This window comes from Acanthochromis polyacanthus, chromosome 16 (assembly GCF_021347895.1).
Source record: "Acanthochromis polyacanthus isolate Apoly-LR-REF ecotype Palm Island chromosome 16, KAUST_Apoly_ChrSc, whole genome shotgun sequence".
NCBI classification, from domain to species: Eukaryota; Metazoa; Chordata; class Actinopteri; family Pomacentridae; genus Acanthochromis; species Acanthochromis polyacanthus.
In genome coordinates, this window is record NC_067128.1 from 25691611 (window position 1) to 25714603 (window position 22993).

Below are 22993 nucleotides of genomic sequence, written 5' to 3' on the forward strand. Positions count from 1 at the left end.
TTAAGCAGCACTGATGGACAGTAGTGTCCTTAAGTATCTCAGCATTTTTGCAAATTGTGCAAGTCCCCCTATATAGCCAAAACTGAGTATGTTTTTCTGTTTAGAAGTTTTGGGGATTTTTATAAGCAAAAAAGTCCAGAGTTGCAAGGCTCCAATTTTACCGAACCAGGCATGAAGACAGCCAGTTACGTGCACTGCAAATGTAGCAACAGACTACACCCACATTTCATTGAGCTACAAAGGTGGGTCTCAATGATATCTGCCAGCCAGAGCAATTCAGTTGTGGCTTAAAATGGTCAGTATTAGTGATGCCAAGTTCCAAATTTGCCTTGTAATTTTGTGGTTTAGGGAAAAAATGTCAATTAATGACCTTTGATTATAGCTCTGAAAGTCACATCAATTGCTTATTATTACTTACTATTTATTGTCTCCAAGTTTATAGTTGAGTCATTCACTATTTATGTATATGGAGTATATACTCATATGTATGACAAGTATGGTGTTAATTGGTAGTCTCGCAGTTCTCTTTACTTCTAAATTCCCACCACAGCAGCATCCAGCCTAGCCCAGCTCGCCTAGCTGTCTCCACACTGTGGCCCTTCAGGCCCTTGTTGTTGCCTTCAAGTGCTCATAGTAGGCTCTCATCACCAGAACTGCAGCGTTCATGTGCTCTGGATCAGAAATACTATCAAACTGGACTCTAGGACTTGATTTTAATTATTCATATTTGTGTAGAATTTCATTGTCAAATAGTACATATGCTGCATCAGAATAAAGCAGATCAAATGGTGCTGTTTTCCAAAAGACACGTAAGCTAGCTGTAGAGTTTGCAGACTAAATGATAATTTAGAGCAGATTGAGACATGAGTTCAAGAATCCCAATACAGTGTAATGTTTAGCTAAATAATATGATCATTTAAAATAAAACATGACATTCCTGATTCTCTAGAGGAACAGCCAAAAGGTTAAAAGGTATGAATGCATTATGAATCTTAGGTGATACAGATATAAATTGTGCAGGTATTATACATATATGTACAGGAGCAATTAATTCAGAAGCACCGCTAAGATGATTTTTCCTTGACATTAATGAATGAACAGTTTTAATTTGATCTCTTGTTGGTTGGTAGGTGGTTTTAATGTTGTAGCTCATAGTGTACAAGCATAAACAAATCTGACATTTATGCACGAGTTGATAATACAAAAATTAATTTACCTTAATTTAACTTATTTACCTTGGGTAAATAAGTTCCTTTTTCCACCTGTACTTCATAGTTTATTCTTAGTCATTAAAAACATCACCTCATCAGGTGGTAATCTGCATATTTCCGATAGTATTTGAAAGCAGCCTGTCTCCGGAGGCAGCAGACACGCCCCTGTCTTCGGAACAGAGCGGACCCGTCAACAGACACATTTGTTCTCCCATTGGTCAGTTTCTCAGTTGCGCTGGTCCCAGCAGCTCCTGATTGGCTGCTGCCGGACGAAGCATCTGCGGCTCGCACTGTGCCAGCTGTCCTCACGCACTCGGCTAGTGCTGGGCAACGGAGAGAAGCTCCTACGGAGGAGGACCAGGGTATCTGCGACGAAAGGGTAAGCAGCCAGGAAAATTAGAGAAATTAAGTTGTCAGGGTGTATTTTGCACAAGCCGACAGTTGTTGACAAATGTAGGTGGAATTTATCATCAGTAATCTTCTCTGGGATGCTAAATCTATGTATTATATGTCGATGAAACCACGGTTCTAATGGCGATTATTTTTCTGTTCGGTACATTAAATTAGCTTAATGTCAGACATTAATGCTAATTGTAAAATTTTATGTTTTTCTTCATTCACGTTTGAATGAAAATGAATCATAGACTGTGTCTATAGAATGAATGAATGTGAGCCTTCAGTGAGGGGGAAAAATAATGAATTATATGGAAGACTGGCAGTGTGCATGTTGAAATAACGTCGCGTGCGACGAAATATGGGTAAGATGCAAGTGTGTGTGTGTGTGCGTGTGCGTGTGTGTGTGTGAGTGTGTGTGTGTAGTTAACGTGCCATCAGTGCAATAAGACAGTGTGCAGTGAATGAGTGTGTGTTGCCCGTTATGTAAGTCCGTTTTTCTCTTATAGGTTATCCTGTGTTCAGTTAAATATTTTGAATCACGGTGATGATGAAAAGTGGGTTCTGGCATCTTCATGCATGCAAACCAGCTCGCTGTGTGTGTGTTAATGTAGTGTGTGTGCAGTCCATGGCCGTATTCGTGTGGCTGGGAACAAAATGTGAACAGGTGATATTAAAACCTCGGTGATATTAAAATCTCAGATCCCGGATGTTGTATTTCTAGTTGTGCTTTAGGTGGTCCTTTCGGTGCACCACAATGAATGGAATGCATTACAGTGGGTCCAAATTAGATGATGTAATCATTGGCCTATACTTGATATGTATCATGAAGAATGCATATTTTCTTATATTATTATAAAAATCTCTTCTGGGTTATCTTTTAGTTTATAAAATGTTAAAACAATTACAACTTATTACATCATGATACAGTTACTTGGTGGTGCAGTGCTTTGTATTATTGCCTCACAGAAGGCTTCTGACCATTTATTATGGAGTTTATATGTTATCACTGCATATGCACCAATTTGTGACTAAATTGCTGTTACTAGAAATGTGTGTCTGTCTGTAGTGCGCTGTAGTAGTCCAGCAACCTGTTCAGGGTGTACCCATAGACCATATTCTAAAAAATACTTCTCGTCTTTGGGTCCCAAAAGTGAAATGCATTCTTTCTAACAGCCAGCAGGGGGCGACTCCTCCAGCTGCAAAACAAAGTCTGATTGTATAGAAATCAATGAGAAAATGATCGTACTTCTCCCATCATATGTTCCTTCAGTAAATATTTTTCTTATTAGTTTTTGGTCTCAGTCAACTGTTTCATGACTTTTTGATCACAACACAATGTTCATTTCTTAAATCGTGGTCCCATTTATAGTAAAATAGATGATAAAGCAGGGTATGTTTTTGGATGGTGCTACCCTGTGATTAACAAGTGCGTACCATATCACCGACCCCAGTGCCCTTGGGTTCTCTAGTCAGATCCTCTCCTCATTATGTCTGATTTTAAAATACCACCATGGCAACACCCGAATTTGAGGCTTTAAAATTTGAGCCCAGAAAATAACAGGTCACATCTCGGTGGCCACTTGAAGCAGTAAATGATCAATCGTGGTAATCTTACTACATTGTTAGTATTTTATTTTATATGAAATAATTAAGGCAAGTAAATGTTTTAGCAAAAATTCTAATTCTACTACTCCGAACTTGCTTATTTCTAATCATTTGGAGATTTACATATTTTTGTTAGTTCCGCATTTATTTATTATTTTCATAATGCAAGACAAAGTGTCTACTGAGAAAAAGGCTTAAGCTTGAATGGAAATAATAGCAGACAAAAAAATCTTATGACCTATGTGTGCTTGTAAGAAAAAAACATAGTAGTACTCGTCGTTTGACTGTGTCTGAATACAGATAGAAATATCTACTCTGAACGGCCACAAACGAAAGTGAGTTGAAAAGCCTGATGTCAGGGACAGGGCCAAGATGCAATGAATCACATAAGTTAAGGACACGCACTTTCAGATAGCCTTTTCTTGACTGCATTCATGGTGTCACATTCATGTATGAAAAATGATTGAAGCTGTGTGAATACTGAAAGAGGGGTTCAAATTCTTATTGCTCGCTCATCTCCACACATGTCTGCCGAATGAAGTCCCTGTCCAATGGTCAGTTTCCGAAAGTTACAAAAATTTTTGGGCACAGATGAAGAGGTATGAGGGAGGGGCCTTCAGATGCTGTTCAACCATCTAACATTCACTTCAACTGAAGCATACTGACCCTTAAAGCACCACAAATGGCTCCCTGGGGCTTTCGGTGATCATTATCTCCCTCATGGTGACGTACTTTTATTAGATCCTCAATATCTAATCATACTTTACCACATTCACACAGCCAGGTGTTTTTGGGTGGTATACACATGAATATCTGTCAATGCTGCACAGACTGTATGTGCAGGCTACACGTTCACTTCACATAATATGATAGTAGAGTCTTTACCAGTTGCAGGCCTAAATATGGAAAGTTTGTCCGAATGTTGGCACTGAAAGGTGCAACTAAAATAAAAAACATTCATCCACCAAGGAGCATAAATGTGGTCAAATGTTAGAAATTCTGCAGTCACATGTAAAGTTTAAATTCTTACCTGTAGGTGGCATAAGAGAAAAGATTAAGGTCAGACTAAAAGTCAAAGGTCAGACTGAAAAAAAAATACTGGGAGATGAAATGTTGTTTTCATTGTTGAACAAAATGTTTGCCCGCAGTTCACCAAACCATATAATTACAGCTTGATAAATGTGTGTGTAGAAGGAGCAATGCCCTAATCCTTCGAGAGATGCCCTAGTTAGTTGTGTGATCGCTGTTGTTATTGTCTGTTTATCTGTGTGTAATACACTAATGGCTTATTCATCCATGAACCTCCAGTAGCTCCCTCAACTTTCTAAACCTCACCGCATGTGAGAGAGGAAAAGGGTGTGTTTAATGTCTATTCTTATCTCCAAACTGCTTTAAATTTGTCTGATACACGTTTGTTCTGATTTTTTAATAGCTCTACTGTTCCCAAACACACACGCACACAAGGCAACTCACACATAGACGAGGTAATACAGACACACACATATTGGCTGTCGCACACACCACAAACACCACACACCGTCTCTCCCCGTGGCGATTACTCTTCAGATCAAGCAGGAGTCAGCAGCTGTCTATTCCTTTCTTCTCACTTACAGCATGCATCAACACACACACACACACACACACACACACACACACACACACACACACACACACACACACACACACACACACACACACGTGTAGCCTGCACATGCTCAGAAACAGACATCTGAGGGTGTCAGCAGCTACTCTGTCAAATTTAAACTGTTTCTGAACTTGCAGGCTTTTACTGAAAATAGATGTGACTTTCCCATATCACAGTCTGCAGGTTTTAATCTTCTTTAATCTCCCTTCAATTTATTTTCTGGCTGCATCACATTTGCAAGATTCACAATGTAAGATCAAACCTGGTTTACAGTATTCATGTAATTTCCTATGTTTGTAGTTGGTCTAAAATTTTGATTCCAACTTTGTTTTTGTTTTTTAAAGATACTAAGTTTTTATATTTAGGAAGTGATTTTTAGATTGCATGAGCATAATTACTTAAAGAAAGCATTAAATTAAGGCTTAAAAGCATTTTTTGCCCTTGTATATTCATACCAGTATACTGTTTTTTTCCTAAATGATGCCTACTGTATTAGTGTGCAGTTTTGTAGGAAGCGGTGAAGTAGCTGTGTGTTTGGTGTGACTGTGTTCTCGTGACTCTTTGTGTCTGTGTGACATTGTGACGATGTGACATTGAGAGTCTGAACTGAGTCTGCTGGCTGCTCCTCATTTATTATTAATTAACACCCTCATCAAAAAAAACTCTGCATGGGGAGAGGAGAAAAATGAGGGTGTGTCTGCCGTGTGCATGTGTGTAAAATAGTGTGCATAAAGTGTTTGTGTATATGGAAACTGTACATGTGCATCTATGTGTATATGTGAGTGCTGAGGCAGCTGGTCCCAGGGTGTGTGTGAAATGCTGCCTGGTGTGTGGCTAAGTGTGTGTGTGTCTGTGTGTGTGTCTGTCTCTGTTAGACCTGCTATGACACAGCAGAAAACAAACGCGTATACACACACACACACACACACACACACACACACACACACACACACACGTTTTTCTCACGTGTAAATGTAAAGGCACCAGTGTCATTCCTTTGTGTGTGAAAAAAGGAAAACGGCTTTTCCAGTTGGCTTTACGTACACTAAAGGCTTTGGCATACCGAGTGACCTTACAAAATTGTAGTAACGCAGACCAATGGCTGCTTCTTGTCATCGCCATGAATCATTTCACATCACAGCTCCTCACTGTGCTTTATGTTTTATTACATCCGCAACGTCACCTCAACTTGCATCATGTTTCTTCATGTTGCCTCAAGTCTTCTTAAGCAGACTCTTATTTGATCTCAAAAGTCTCATATATTTTTAGCAAGAAGAAATAATTTGTGAAAATGAGCACAAACCAGGCGTCTGAAAACTGAAATAGTAGGCAGTGAGACAGTTCAACTGTTTCTGATGCTGATTGAAGGCTGCTGGTGCTGTGCGCACATATGGCTGAATGGATTGAATTTCATGGAGCACAAGTCAATTTTCCCATGGGGTCAAAAAGTATACCTATCATATATGTCTCAAACTGTGGATGAGAGCCAAGAGATTCAAACTAATAATAATAATAATGATATAAAAAACACAAACCACAGCCCAATGATTGAACACAGACGGCCCAATAATGCCTGAAGGCGGAATGGCAGCTTATTGTGTCAAAGCCATGAAAAGTCAACGTCCCATTTCATATAGCCCTCACTGTGATGGAGTAGACCTGCAATGATAAGACAGAAAATGAACCCGCAAACATTTTGACAATAAATTAGTCATTGTTTGTTAAAGCAAACATGCACAATGCACAGATGCACAATTTAATTTTTTGCTGGAAGGAAGAAAGGAAGAAAGGAAGTTTTTCTCTTGTTCTGTTCTATTTTCCCTTTCTTTATATTCATAAAACTAATAATTCTCCCAGTAATATTCATATTTCAACTGGGGCTGTACTTGACCGAAGGAAATCTTGGAGGACTGAAGCCAGTTGATTGGTCGCAGGGAAAAACAAGACTAGTACATTAATTATAAATCAACTAAATGGGCCACAGTGCACTAAACCGACTTCACTTTCGAGCTTTATTAATGAAAATGAACTATAAATAACAATAATAGTTTGGTCTGGCTGTAGTTGCTGCTGTTTAATGACTCTGCAACTGTCAAAGCTGTCTATAAAAGAAACCTGTTGAAATCTGTCTACTCTGATATATTCCCACAATGGCTGAGCAATTAATTGATTTCACATCTAAATTAGCAATTTGAAACAACTCAGTTATCACATTGCAAAGGCTGCAGTTTAGGACACACATTGTGCAGTGAGTCTGACTCAGGCTTTAAGCTGTTGAATCAGTGAGAAAAATGTAATTTGATATTTTCACTAAATAGTTCAGCTTTAGGTCACACTCAAAGAATACGAAAGCTGGCAGAACATCTTAATGCAGAAGTTGGTCTGTTGTCTTTAGATCTGCCGAGTTGGTTGCTGAGCTGTGATATGCAAACTGCTTTATCCAAAGTTTATGCTTACCTCTCACACCAACAACTTCTTTGAGACTGTGTGAATTACTTTGGAGACAGCTTAGACTAAACATTCAATAAACGTTCAATAAGTTAGACCTAGCAGCCGCCACTAGATTGGGCCAGTTCAAAGTTCTGAAAACATTGGGTGTTCACTAGTAGTGTGCTCCTCTTCTTGGCTGGATGAGAGAATATTGGCTCACCAATTGACCAGGAGACAACAGCCATAACATCAACAATGTTAAATAGTGTTTGCAGTGTCTAGATTTCATCCATCCATCCATCCATTCTCTATACACCGCTTTATCCTCACTAGGGTCATGGGGGGTGCTGGAGTCTATCTCAGCTGACTCGGGTGAAGGCAGGGGACACCCTGGACAGGTCGCCAGTCTATCTCAGGGCTACATATACAGACAAACAATCACTATCACATTCACACCTGCGGGCAATTTAGAATAATCATTTAACCTCAGCATATTTTTGGACTGTGGGAGGAAGCCGGAGTGCCCGGAGAAAACCCACGCATGCACAGGGAGAACATGCAAACTCCATGCCGAAAGATCCCAGGCCCACCCCGGGATTTGAACCGGGGATCTTCTTGCTGCAAGGCAAAAGTGCTGACCACTCTTCCACTGTGCAGCCCGACGTCTAGATTTCAGTCAAGCAAAATTCCCTTAAAGGCAAAACACGATACAGAAACCTTTTCAAGGTGTTTTGTATTAGTACAGATCAATGTCTTCTTTATGGCTTCTGAAAACGTTTGAACTAATCAGAATTAAAGAGTACAGCTGAAAAAATGACTGGTGACCTTCAGTTGGCACTGTCACTTCTATGCTCTTTTTTTTGCCTTAAAGAGCTGGAGGCCTTACTGAGTGTTCTTCTGAATATAAAAGGTGTCCCTGTCTAGAATATCACTTATATAGTTTGGTTTTAATTTCCTTTGAATTACAGTTCTCACAAATACACAAAGCTCCCAGTGTCCAGTGCAGCAGTTTGTTTAGTCAGCGCTCTCATTCCCACACACACAGTCAGTCATCTGTGTAGGTTTGGACAGAGCTGACAGGAACACAGTGACAACAGTAGCCTCAGCCTTTAAAGATCAGTTGTATAGACCAGACTTTGATGCAGACACCACTCTCTATCTGTTCATATCAGCTTCTTTGTCAACAATTTCTTTTTTTATATATCTGTCCTTTTTTGTTGTTGTACAGATGTACATATCGCCATATCGTGGTTCACTTTTCGTGGTCTCACTGTTTTGAAGCAGGTGGCTTTTATTGGACTATATCTGGAGTCTATACTTTAAATTGGCAGGTTGTATTTATTGTGTGAGTGAGACAGGGAATGATTTCTGGGGTGATTTTAATATTAAAAGCTAAAAAGCCAGCAGAGCTCAATCAGACTTGGCAGCAGAACAGCTGGAACTGTAATCCTCCTCTTTGTCCAGAATGTTGTCATGTGCTTTTGGATTTGTCGTGAGTTGTTGGCTAAACAGTAGATCTCACATCCAAGTTAAAACGGTCATATCTTTTTAAAACTAATCCAGATATATATTTTTATGGAACTGATGCACAATTTTACTGTTACTGATATGTACAGTACATTTAGTAAATCAGTAAATTTAATAAATCTGTCTGATAAGCTCTTTTGTGCACGTAGCAACTTAATTTATAAAGAGTTTTCTGAAAATGCACAAGAAATAGTAATATATCTGTAAGTGTGGACTCAGAGTTCACAAAAGTTTTTTAAAGGTAGTCAAGTTTTTCCACTGCTGTTGCAATGGTAATACTGCAGTAATACAAAGACTGTAGTATTAATGTATGAACATGCATTACTATCCATCCATTATCTATACACAGCTTAATCCTCTGTAGAGTCAAGAGGGGAGCTATAGTTTACCCCACCTGACTTAGGGTGAAGACATGGGACACCCTGGACAGGTCACCAGTCTATCACAGGACAGACAAGCACACTCACATCCACACCTACAGGCAATTTAGAATCACCAATTAATCTCAGCATGTCTGAACTGTGGGAGAAAGCCAGAGAAAACCCACACAGGCTCAGGTAGAACATGAAAACTCCACACAGAAAGATCCCAGGCAAACTGGGAACCTTCTAGCTGTGAGGCGACAGTGCTAACCACCGATCTATTGTTCTGCCTATGCATTATTATTATGATAAATTTAGTAACAAAAAACCCAAAAACATTTCATAGATAAAATGTAAAAGAAATATTGAAAAATTAACATTATAGATTGCATAATGAGTTGAAGGGGATGTCTTCAGAAATTTAATTTTGTTCAATCATTAGTTCACACCCAAAGCTATGAAAATTGCACAATAATTCCCAGTGAGACGAAAATGAAATGCAGCAAACAGGATTTTTTTTTTTGAATGTGCTCAAAAAATGCCTTAAAGGTTTCAACCATTCATTCATCCTTCCATATATTGGCTATATCTGCTTTGTCCTGTAGAAGGTTTCTGAAGCCTATCCCAGCGGGCAAGAAATGAGGTACATCCTGGACATATCGCATGGGCTAACACAAAGAGAAGGACAACTGTGCATACTCATACCTACAGTCAATTTACAATCACCTATTTACCCTGGGCATGTCACTGATATGTGGCAGGAAACCTGAACCTACCATTCTCAGGATCAGAAAATGTCTCTGTTACACTGATGTATCTGATGGGGGCACCACACTTAAAGGTTAGAGGGTCAGGCAGGCCTCTGTGTGTGTGTGTGTGTGTGTGTGTGTGTGTGTGTGTGTGTGGGGGGGGGGGGGGGGGGGGGGGGGTGTTACAGCTTTTTCTTTTGAAAGCATTCCAGTCCCCATCTCCTGGGAAACCAATCTTTTATTCTGGCTGCCAGGCCTTTAGGGCACTGCTTTCCATAATGCATACCCCTCCACCACCATGTTTACCACAGTCCTTTATTTTTCATCTTTGCACAATCATGCACTTTTCTTCTTCTTCTATCCGTGAACTAATCTCTTTCTATGGCTATCCTTGTTTCTCAGCTTCTCTCTTTTTTTAAATTCTCTTTCTGTTTTTCATCACCTATTTTGCCCTCAATTCAACTGGGGTCTGTCCTGATCCCAAATAATGTAAATTTTATGCTCTACCAGTCTGCTTTTCATATGGCCTAAAGCAAAACCAGATAGTATAGATATTTTTCTTAGAAGTTGCTATTTTATTGTCCTCTTCTTTAAACATCATATATTTTAGACATGTTTAGAGCAATAAGTTTTGTTGCCACTGAGTTTCTCTAATCATCATATACTGTTTATTATCTAAAAATTAAGCTGATCAACAGTAAAACCAAAAGCTACTATAATACTATATTCCTTTGAGAGTAAATCTCTGCTCAACCTTTCTCCATCACTCTGGGCTTATTCTAGTATCACCAGTTTGGGGTACAAATTTGAGCCTCAAGATCTTTTCTCTCCTCATTATTCTGTTCACTTTTCTCTTTCTGCCCCTGCTCCTCCCCTCATCTCCCCTCTCTTTCCTCTCTCTATTCTCCTCCATCTCTTTGAGTTGATGCTGTGTGACTGTGAGGCTATTGTTTCTCGCCATCAAACACATTGCATACAGCCATCCATGCAGAATACACAGAGGGATGTTGGCAGAGGAACCTCGCAGTTTGTTGATCCTATTAGGTTTACTCAAGCTGCTTTCCTAATGATAGTCTAAATTTGCAATGTATTTGAGAAATACATGGTTAAATTCATGTGGTGAAAAAATACAAACTATCGCAAAAATTGTACATTTAAAATGTATTTTATTTTGTTGAAGAGTTTGGAGGTGAAGCTGAAATCTAGCTTTACGGCCACAAACAGGATATGATTCTTATTCCTTTAGGTAAATAAAACAACAACAAAATCATAGTCTTAAAATCACAAACCTATTGAAAATTCAACAGAGGAACCGTACATTGAATAGGATTCTATGAAACACTCAAACTGGGTACTATGTGTGCTGTAACACAACCTGAAATTACCATAGCCAGAAGTAATCATTATGCACATAATGACCACCAGGCATTCATTTAGAAAAATGCTCATGTAGCAGAAATTCCTAAAATTAGGTTAATTAGTTTGTTTGTGTCTCTTAACCACAGGCCGTGTGGGATCATTAAAATCACCTTCCTTTATACTTGCAGAAAGAGGGGCTACAACTAACAATAGCATTACTAACATGATCATTTAACCCAATGATGATTTTGTGATGAAAATGTCAATAAAAGATTCTGAAGGTCAAGCTGACATGTTCAAATTGCTTGTTTGGTCTGACCAGCTTGCAGTTCTTCGTATCAAAGCAAGGAAAGCAGAAAATCTTCAGAAGAAAAAATCTGGAACAAAGGAATGTTTGGATATTTCTAGGCAAAGATACTTCAACAGTTATCAAAATGTTGTAATTGATAGTTACTTTGTCTATCAACTAATTAATTCATTGGCATATAATTCCAGCTATTGCATAATTTGCAGCTAATTATTGGTCATTTTAATCCAGTTCTCTTCCTCTATATTAATTTCATAATGCTAGTTAGGCAAGTTAGTTTAGTTGCTGAGTAAGCAGTTACACTTTGTACTTCAAGAAACCTCTGCTCTCCATCTGTGCTTGCAGAACCAAGTCTGCTATATTCCCTCAGATACTGTAATAGATTTGTGAATAATAGATCCACCATTTAATATTTCATAGACCAAGCTGACTCACTAAAAGCTTGGGAAGTTGTCTGTCTCCTGAGACAAAATGACAGAATGTATCAGAAACTGTAATTTGTAACTCAGCACAAATTATGAGATACGCAGATTAGTAGTTATGTCTAATCATGGATGGTTTGTCCCCTTGTGCGCTCAGTAATCACAAGCAGTATTGTACCAGTCTGCTTTTAGAACGAGAATGTTTTTTTGTAAGAAAAAACAAAACAAAAGGTTTCAATAGAAATTCTACAGCTTATGAGCCCGTTGACTTGCTTTTTAAGCCACCAATATGCTGATCAGGATGTTGATCGTTTTGAATTTACTCTTATTGGCAGAGGTTTTAAGATCTGTTGTGGAAGGACTATGCAATGGATTCTTGCAGCCGAAAAGACTGAGACAAGGCCAGGGTTTTATTCTAGTTGCCTTATTTTGACATTGTTATTATGCCAAGGAATGCGGTGGAGTTATGTGACGGTCGGTGTACAATTGTCTGTTAATCTGTGAATCTGTCTGTCTGTCTGTGTGCAACATTATTCCAAAACGAACCAACAAATTTGGATGAAATTTTCAGGGAAGATCAGAAATGACACAAGGACCACCTCATTAGATTTTGAAAGTGATGCAGCTTATAGTCTGGATCCACGGATTTGTTAAGGATTTACGCATCATTACGTGATAGCGTCACAGCATCATTGTCGAAGTCAGCTGCCTGCTGATGTTCACATGATTGCAAGCGTACAACAAATCCACCGCTGAGGAATTATCGGAAATGATACAATGAACAATTGATTAAATTGTGGGAGTGTTTCCGAGTCTCGTCAATTTCTACCACCCACGGCATATTTAGATTATGAGACTCGGTTTCCGTACATAATGTACACATGCATATCACACGCCTGTGCTCAGCGCAAGATCATTTTGTTTGTGGGTACATCTATATTTAATGACCTCATTCTATGCTATCATGATTTCTGATTAACAATACAAACAAATGTATGCTACATTTCTGGCAATGTCTGTGGGGGAATGAGCAGCCTTGGCGAAGTACTCCACTCTCTGAGTGCTTTTCTAGTATTAAAAATGTTAAAATACTGTAAAGAAGATAATTTTCAAGTATGCTGAGGTTTTGGCTAACCTCTACACCAGCATTTGTATTCACTGGTTCACCGTAGCCTTTTTTTTTGCAGGATTATGGCTGCTAACATGGGGTCCATGCGTATTCTCATCAAGGGAGGGAAAGTGGTCAATGATGACTTCACCCAGGAAGCGGATGTTTATATTGAGAATGGAATCATACAGCAGGTAAACCACACATACGTACACATTCTTACACATGGACTTACAAATGCATTTTTACTCAACACACATCATGTACTATACACACTTTGACCCACATATTCAATGTCTAATCTATCCCCATCTGACTCACATTTCACAGTAATACACTAGTAGCCCTATAAGGTACAGTCAATTCCAGCCATTTTCAGTACAAAAAATTGCTAATATTTTATTTGTAAATAAAAATATGACGAGAAATACAGGAAATATTGGACGCGCATCGCGAGGTGCATTTCCTCGAAAACGACCTATTCGTGGATTATATACCAAATTCAAGACATGTTTTGGACAAAATATTTTACTGGCTTGTTTCGTCTGGATGTCCAAGGTTGGATTATGGCTGTTTTTTGTGGAATATTTTCATCTGAGTGTAATAATGAACCCGCAGATGTGAGTCGCGCTGTGTACGTTAAAGCCGTGTATAGAGAACGGATGGATGGATATTCGTTGTTTGTCGGACAAATGTGTTTATATTACCCGCTGTGGTAATCACATCTGAAAGTGGTTTATACCGGCGGATTCATGAGAATCTAAGCTTTCCATCGGTGTACAGTGAACCCTCGTTTATCGCGGGGGTTACGTTCCAAAAAGAACCCGTGATAGGCGAAATCCGTGAAGTAGTCAGCTTTATTTTTTACAGTTATTATATAATACTGGGGAGCGCTGCAGCTGCAGCCAGGTGGATGCGGCGGCGGTACTCTTGCCTCAGAGAGCGGGCCGGCTGAATCAACTGGAGCAGTCGGGGGTGGGGAAGGCTCGCGCCGGCACGCTTATCCTGGGGAGCGCGGCTGCGGTGGTCAGAGACGGCTGGGGACTACGTCCACTGTCCGGTTGACGGCGGGGGAAAAGAATAAGGCTGCTCCGTCGGCTCTGTCTTTCAGGGTGTCTCACTACATGGAGACCAAGGAGAGAAATGATCCAGCGCTCCACAGCAGGCAGCGCTGGCCTGTATGGCAGAGGAGACGAGGCGCGGAGACTGTTCACGTTGGTCAGTCCCTTAGCCAATCAGGATGCAGAACACAATGCACTGTTAAAAAAAGCATAAAAAAAACTGCGCTAAAAAAATCAGTGAAACAGCGAAGCCGTGAAAGGTGAACCGCGTTATAGCGAGGGTTCACTGTATAGTGTTTCTATCATCGAGTTGGCTGTGTCGTTCTATTTCGAAAAATGCTCATGCAGATATCAAAACGGCCCGCCCGCGGGCCGCTGAACCGCAACCACTCAGTGACTTCTGTGCCTCTCCACAATAATAGTGAACACTATAATTAGCTCACAGAATGTTGTCATGGTGATAGGCACGAGAAAAGTCCCAGAAACCTGGAAAGCTCAGCTGTACTCCTACTACAAGACTCCACTGCCATGGCTTGTGATGCCCTCAGACTGGTGAATCTGCCTGAGGGCGCTAAAGGACCAGAGCCATGCTCCTTATTGGACAAATAGATCCAAGAAATCTTGACTATCAGCAGTCAAATAGTTCTGAAGAGAGCACACCGGGTCAGACTGAAGAGGGACGCTAACTCCCCACTAAGAATGCTAGTAATAAAGTTTCTCAACCACAGGCACAAACTGAAGGTAATGTGTGCTGCCCAGTTGAAGAAAGATATCGAATACAAGAGCCAGTGAGATTCTGCTCTGATCTGTCTGCGGGGATTGACAAGCAGCAGAAAAAACACAACTCAGTCCATCAGCAGCTGCGAGGCCTGAAGATCAGACATGGACTGATTCAACCAGCAAGACTCCTGGGGTCTGTTTCAGGACTCCAGGAGTCCTGAAATGATACATGTACTGAATGCACAGGAGTTAAAGGAACACTGTTGCACTGTGTTTGGCAGAAAGATGAAAACATTTTGGGAAGAGGTCAGAGCTACATGTGAAAAAGTATTGACTTTAAAAAAGTCATTGAACCCTAAATTGTTTCTACTTGGCGTTCATCCAAAAGAGTATAACCATAATAAAAATGAACAATGAATATTGATGGACCTCTGCATGCTAAATGCTGAAAAGGGTATAGCCTTCTCTTTGAAGAAGGCTCATAGACCAACCATCACAAATTGGATAAAGCAAATGATATCAAGCCTTCCACTTGAAAAAAATCTATGTATACACTATTGGTCAGAAGTTTTACAACGCCCTAATTATTCCAGTTTTTCATTGAAACTCAAAAAGCTCAAGTCTAATGAATAGCTTGAAATGGTACAAAGGTAAGTGGTGAACTGCCAGAGGTTTACAAAAAGGTAGTTATCCAAAACTGAAAAATAATGTACATTTCATCCATCCATTCTGGAGCCTATCCCAGCTGACTCAGGCAAAGGCAGGGGACACCCTGGATAGGTCGCCAGTCTGTCGTAGGGCTACATATACAGACAATCACACTCACATTCACACCTATGGGCAATTTAGAGTTATCAATTAACCTCAGCATATTTTTGGACTGTGGGAGGAAGCCGGAGTACCCGGAGAAAACCCACGCATGCACAGGGAGAACATGCAAACTCCATGCAGAAAGATCCCAGGCCCAGGCCGGGATTTGAACCAGAGATCTTCTTGCTGCAAGGCGAAAGTGCTAACCACTACGTCCACTGTGCAGCCCATGTACATTTCAGAATGATGCAAAAAGGCATTTTTCAGGAAACAAGAAATGGGTTAACAATTAAAAGCTGTTCTGCAGCAATGGAGGTTGATCAAGCCTTGAAAGTTGGTGGTACCAAGTCCTACAGGTGTCCCAACTTTTCTTGATTACTTATAACACCTCTGTCTGTGTAAAAATTGGAACACAGCGTGGCATCATACCCTCCAGAGCATTATTTGAACAGTATTGTACTCCAGAAAGTAGTGTGTTACTATAGAAATTGCCAGAAAAGGCAATTAACAATAGAAGAGAGACAGACCATCATAACACTTAAAAATGTAGGTCTTTCCTACAGAGAAAATGCAAACAAAATCAAGGTGTCAGTGAGTAGAGTTTTCATCGCCATCAAAAGGCATTCAGAAATTGAGGGAAACTCTGACAAGAAGACGTCTGGAAGACCCAAAGCCACAACTGAATAAGAAGACAAGTTTCTGAGAGTCAACAGCTTGCATGATAGGCGGCTCACAGAACAACAGCTTCAAACACAGTTTAATAGTGTTAGTAGAAGCAAGTCTAAGTTCCAGCTGTGAAGAGAAGACTTAGAGTTGCAGGTTTGACAGGTTGAGTTGCAGCAAGAAAGCCATTGCTAAGACGTCAGAATAAGGGCCATGAAATACCGCCAATAGACTACTGTAGACTGAACGAAGGTATTATGGACTGGTGAATCAAAATATGAAATCTTTGGTTCATCACGCAGGACTTCTACGCTGTCATGTAGTTGAAAGGATGGTTCCTCAGTGTGTGACATCAACTGTCAAACATGGAGGAGGATGCGTGATGGTCTGGGGTTGTTTTTGCTGGATCTAGGGTCAGTGATTTCTACAGAATGAGAGGTACCCTGAACCAAAACGGCTACCACAGCAAGTTTAGAATACATTTTGTTTTTTAAATTGACTTTTTTTTACTTCATTTTTTAATTTGTTCTGTGCTTTCATTTCAGAGTACAATGAGACATTAAAAATCGGAGTGTTCTCAAACTTTTGACTAGGACAAAAAAATGTTCTTCTTGTATCATGTTGATATCTGTCGGATGGAGGTCGTGGTTGTTGCAAATTTTCATGGCACTGTTTTTATAGAGTGTAGTATTACAGACACCTTCTAGTTTTGTATATTTCTCACACTTAAATGTTCCAGGTCATCAAACTAATATTTATTTTTAACATTATACAGAGATAACCCACATAACACAAAATGTCAAATTATGGTTTATTGAAGAATTATTGAAAACCTATATCACCCCTGTGAAAAAGTAATTCCCTGAACCTATTAACTGGTTGGTCCCTTGGCAGCAGCAACTGCAGTTAAATGTTTGTTACAGCTTGTGATCTGTCTTTTACATCACCATGGAGGAATTTTGACCCACTCTTCTCTGCAGAATAGTTGTAATTCAGCCACTTTAGAGGATCTTCTATCATGAACTGCCCTTTTAAAGTCTTGCCACAGCATCTCAATTAGATTCAAGTCCAGACTTTGAGTCGGCCACTACAAAACCTTAATTTTGTTCTTTTTGAGCCACTCAGAGTGGACTGGCTTGTGTGCTTTGAGTCTTTGTCATGCCGCATAAACCATCTGTGTTGAGCTTTAGGTCATAAACTGCTGGTGGATATTCTCCCGGAGGATTTTCTGATAGAGAGCAGAATTCATAGCTCCATCAATTATGATTAGTCATCCAGTTCCTGTGGAAGCAAAGCAGCCCCAAACCATCACACTACCAACACTATGTTTCGCTGCTGGTATGATATTTTTCTGTGAAATGCAGTATTAGCTTTACGCCAGACGTAAAAGGACCTATGTCTTCCAAAAGGTTCCACTTTTGACTCATCAGTCCACAGGATGTTATCCTAACAGTGTTGGGGCTCATCCAGATATTTTTTTTGCAAACGCCACACTAACGTTTATGTTCTTTTTGGTCAGTTGTGGTTTGCGCCTTGCAACTCGGCCATGATGCCATTTTTACCTAATGTCTGCCCAGCTAAAGTTTGATGCTTGGAGGCACACAACCAGCCCTTGATTTATATTGTTCAATATATGACATAACCATCAATGGACTACATTGAAGGTTGGCTCAGAATGACTTATCTTTAATGCTTTGTAGTTTAAATACACGTTAAAGACACCAAATACATATTGATAACGTTGAATAAGTTGTGCTCCCCGTTGCAGGTTGGAAAGGAACTCATGATACCAGGTGGGGCTAAAGTGATCGACGCCTCTGGAAAGCTGGTGTTACCGGGCGGAATAGACACCAGTGTTCATCTGCAACAGACTTTCATGAATGCCAGCATCCAGGATGACTTCTACAGTGGGACCAAGGTACACACACACACACACACACACACACACACACACACACACACACACACACACGTGCGTGCGTGCGTGCACACACACACACACACATATACATACACACACTCACAGGGCTTTGCTATGACTTGACTCGTCAGCATGCCTGTCATTTAACACATTTAGAGTCCGAAGACAGCTGTCATACTCCAGCATACTTTCTCTCTTACTCTGTATCTGCTTTGTCTGTATTCAAATATTCAACCCTGCTTTCAACTTCATTGTTCATCAAGGCTAAACCCACATATGCTCTTACAATGCTACTCTAAGAAACAATCAGCTGTCGGTAGTTTCTGTTTGAAAGCAAAAACCTCTGTTTTTACATACACAGCTGTTCAGTTTTCAGTTGTCCCGGGTTTGTACTTTGTTTCCTATGGGTGCTCTGTATGGTTTCCACTGATCCTCTGAGACTCAGAGGAGTGAAGATAATTTATTAATCAGCACATTTCAAAAGAGGGAGTGCGACTGTTTCCTACAGCGGTATTCATGTTTTGGAGAGTCTTCAGTCCTGGGCATCAGCGGGATGTATAAAAAGTGTGGTATTCACCATACATTAGCATTTGGGAGAAACATTCATAGTTAACTGCTTTATCACTCACATCTAGTAATTTATGTCACACATTTGTATCATGTTGAAAAGGGCTTCCATTTATGATGATATTAATTTTTCTCCATTCACATATAATAATATAACATCAATTATATAATGTCTATAATTGTATATAATTGTTAGCCTCCAGACTGGAGGAGATTTACAGCACTTCTTGTATCTTGTATCTTCAAAACATTGCCAGTGTTTTGAAAGATTTTTTTGAAAGAACAGCAGTGAACTTGCAGTGTTGTAGCTTAGTAAAATGAGGCCTGAATTAATGGAATGTCAAGTGAAGTGTGGTGAGAGGAATTTGGGGAGGATTGAATCATCCGTATGCCAGCTTTTTCCCAGCAACCCCCCCAGTCATCAACCCTACCCACCGCTCACGCTGCCATGACAACTAACCCCGCTCTTATTGTGGAAATTTCTGTGTGTGTGAGTATATGCACACATGGCCATGGTACTATTATGTGGTCCCTATGGTGACTGTTACCGCAGCAATGGCTCATGTGCCATTGTGATGTACCCCAAAACTATTTCCCTTCACATCCTCTTCCCTCCCTCCCACTGTTTTGTAAGAGTCTGCGACCTCTTCTACTTTCCTTCCTGTCTCCTACCCAGCCTCCTCCCTGTTCTTCTAGTTTTCCGTCTTCCTCGTCACACCCTCCTCCCCTCTTCTGACGTGCAGTTGAAGGGCAATATATTGTGTGTAACAGAGTTTACTGGTGGAAAATAGAAAGAAAGATCATGCAGCATGGATTCATATTGTCTGTTTTTACATGCATTTGAGCATCATGCTGAAAATTTTGTGCTGAGATATTTAACTTTTTTGTCTTTACATGTGACACTGACCAATCTTGACTCCACACTGACACTGACTAAAGATCTCCTCTAGAAAAAAATTCTAGACTTTACATGGAATATTAAAGGGTCCAAATTTTGACCATAATGGTGTGCCTCTCGTGTATCTAGATACCTGCAAACTATAAGAAAGGGCCATTTCTCCACAGATCAGAATGTGTGTCTCTAAACCAAATGTCCGGGTTGCAGCCTGTTGTGATGTCACAGCAGGATAAGCAATGCAGAGAGGGGCCTCCCTGGGGCCCTTTTCTGTAAAGGAGTTTGGGCAGCAATAGCTCATTTGCATTTAAAACTATAAACACAGGAACAGGATTAAAAACAGTGGTATTATGGGCAGAATGTACCGCACACACATTCTGGGGGCATGTAAGCCTTAAGTTAACTTGTTAACAAAGGGTAAAATATTGGACTTTACAAGGTTAGTAAAATTTCATGTTGCACACATGAAATGCCTATTTAAACATCAGCAAGTGATGTAAGGTTTAAGTAAGGACAATAGGGCTTGGTTTTAACCATGGAATGCCTCCATTTTTGAACAGTATTACCTGAAGTGTATCGTGCATGTATGCAAATCTCAGAATAAGAAGAAGTATTCTCAATATATAATATAGTATTTGTGTAGTTAGGAATTGTTAAACATATTTGCTTTAGCTGCTTTGACATTACGCTAAAATAAATAATATAATTAGTTTGTTAGCGATGCATAACATATTTTAACAACTTATAAAAGCTTTTAGACATCTATACCTGCAAACTAAAAGCATCATAACACAAAATGTATTACTACTGTATCTGTACTAGTAAATATTAGCAGAATAAATTATACTGTACTGAAGTTTGGTCTGCCCTCACTGTTATTCCCATCCATTGTTTACAGTGCAATTAATTGCATCCATCAAATTAGAATTTCAGATTGACTGGACTAGATCTGACTTTCTCACAAAGAACCTTCCATATTGCCAGAGGAGTATCTTTCCCAGCAGGCACTGCAGAGATCATTTTTATGTCAGTGCAGGCTGAAAAAATGGATGAGAGGTGTAGGATGGAGAAACGTGATGTGTTCAGCTGTAGTGTGAAGTATGAGGGGTTGCTGATAGAGGCTGATCAGAGAGCTGCAGTGGTAATCTGTCTGACACCGATAGCCTCTCCCCGAGTCTGACATACAGAGACCCTTTCATTCTCTCAGATCAGACATGTCTCTCTCCTTTTCTCCCCCACTGTCATATGCACAGTAGAAGGAGCTTAATACACTCACGTGATCCAATGTCTCTGTGCTTATTGGGTCTTTGAGAAGCAGTTGGTTAATGAACTAAGATTATCATTATAGTTAGTAGTACAGTGGGTAACCTTTTTGATGGAGTAATCTTTAAATTGTTATTACTGTAATACCTTCAAATGTTTCAAAAAAGGATGAAAGCATATTAGTCAAAGTGGAGTAAATAATCAAATTCTTATAGAACAACTCTTTTTTTGCTTCATATGGGGATACCTTCATGTTCTACTGCCGTGCCAACACCCTCCTCTGCATCTGTTTTACTTTCTCTTAGGGGGATTAAGTTCACAGCAGGGGTCGGGGGTCTTTAATACTGTCGGGGATTCATGTAAAACACTGTTTGGGGTTTATGTGTCACCCTCGACTGCAGCTTTGCTCTCAGTGATCAGTGATATGTTGAGAGGACCAGAGGGTAAAGTATGTTGGGATGACAAGGGAGGTTTTAGATTAAAACCATGTAGGTTAAACAGTGCTGTTGTGCTTTGTAACAGGCTAAACACACAATCACACACAGTCTGCTCTCTTCCTGTTTGTTTAAAGTGTGCTATGATACAATGCAGTCTATCTAAATTAAACAATTACACTGTGTTATGTCCGCTTTGGGATAATTGTAAAATAGTTCACATACCTTAATAACCATCAATGCTCTATAAAAGCTGCAAAATACAAAATGTCCCTCATCACAACATCTAATTGGTTAATTTCTCTTAACAACATAGGGCAATGTATTCTGCCACAAGTTAAAATTCAAATTCCTCATTTACCCACAGTGGGCTATAAACCAAAATGTTTGTGTGAGAGTCTGTTGAATCGTTGTTCCTTTAAGTTCTTGAACCCTGATTTTTCTCTCAAACTAGCACTACCTGGATATTACATACATACTATGTGTCTGCTTCTCAGAGGCTAGATGATGTTAGAATGTAAATCTTCTGTGTTCATTGTACCACTGCACAAAATACAAAGCTCCAACGCTTTCTTAGTCAATTCTATTTTATCCTCTTTAATTTTTCCTAATGTTTTTGATGTTTTTGTAAGCTTTGGGGTGTTGTCTCTAGCATCTCTAATAAAGTTCACAAGGCCTCTATAATGACTGAACTGAGTTACAGACCTTTAAGATTGCAGAGTTTTTTGTAAACTATCTAAAACATTTTGAAGGATGCTTATTTTGTGGGAGTTTTGTAGTGTAGTCTGTCATGTAAAGCTGTCCTCTTTTATGCTGTAGTTTGTTGGGGAGAGAGCAGTAAAAAGAGGGATGCTGCACGACTGGACAGACTGATGAGGAGAGCTGGCTCAGTGGTGGGCTCAGAGCTGGACTCTCTGGTTTCACTAGCAGAGAGAAGGGCCCTGGAGAAGATTCTCTCCATCCTGGACAACACACAGCATCCTCTGCACAGGACTGTGATCAGTCAGAGGAGTGTGCTCAGCTCCAGGCTGCTGTCTCTGACCTGCTCCACCAACAGACTCAGAAACTCTTTTGTCCCCCTGGCCATCACACTGTACAACTCATCACTGAGAGGTCAGGGGCGGCATAGTCATAATCACATAAAGGCCAATGTGATTATTATTATTATTATTATTATTATTCTAGAATGTCCATGCACCTTAGGTAGTTCGATATAATTTTTTTCCTACTACCTGCCAAAGTCACTTCAAATCACTAAATTCACTTTAAATCACCATACCTTGAAATATGTAAATACTGTATATTGAATTTTAATTTCATTTAGTATCCTATAGATTTTACAATTACAATTGTTTTTTATATTATAGTATTGTACGGCAACATTTTCAGAGTATATACTAACCTTTATTGGTAATGTTACTAACCTTCCTTTTGTTATTTTATATAGTTGTATGTAAGCTGCTGAACACTTGAATTTCCCTCGGGATTAATAAAGTATCTATCTATCTATCTATCTATCTATCTATCTATCTATCTAT

The 22993-nt window shown here is 39.7% G+C and overlaps 1 protein-coding gene and 1 long non-coding RNA gene across 2 annotated transcripts in view; one reads left to right on the forward strand and one right to left on the reverse strand.

Moving 5' to 3' along the window:
* LOC127537755 (uncharacterized) overlaps positions 1-22993 on the reverse strand; it is a 329554-nt gene that overhangs the window by 25167 nt on the left and 281394 nt on the right. The gene's annotated exons all lie outside the window — the stretch shown is intronic.
* The window catches only part of LOC110955030 (dihydropyrimidinase-related protein 5), a 32083-nt gene continuing 10539 nt past the window's right edge, over positions 1450-22993 (forward strand). The window contains exons 1-3 of the mRNA XM_022199841.2: positions 1450-1590; positions 13201-13315; positions 18144-18293. Of these exons, the coding sequence (XP_022055533.1) occupies positions 13205-13315; positions 18144-18293 (261 nt within the window). The 5' untranslated portion in view covers positions 1450-1590; positions 13201-13204. The remainder of the gene's footprint in view (positions 1591-13200; positions 13316-18143; positions 18294-22993) is intronic.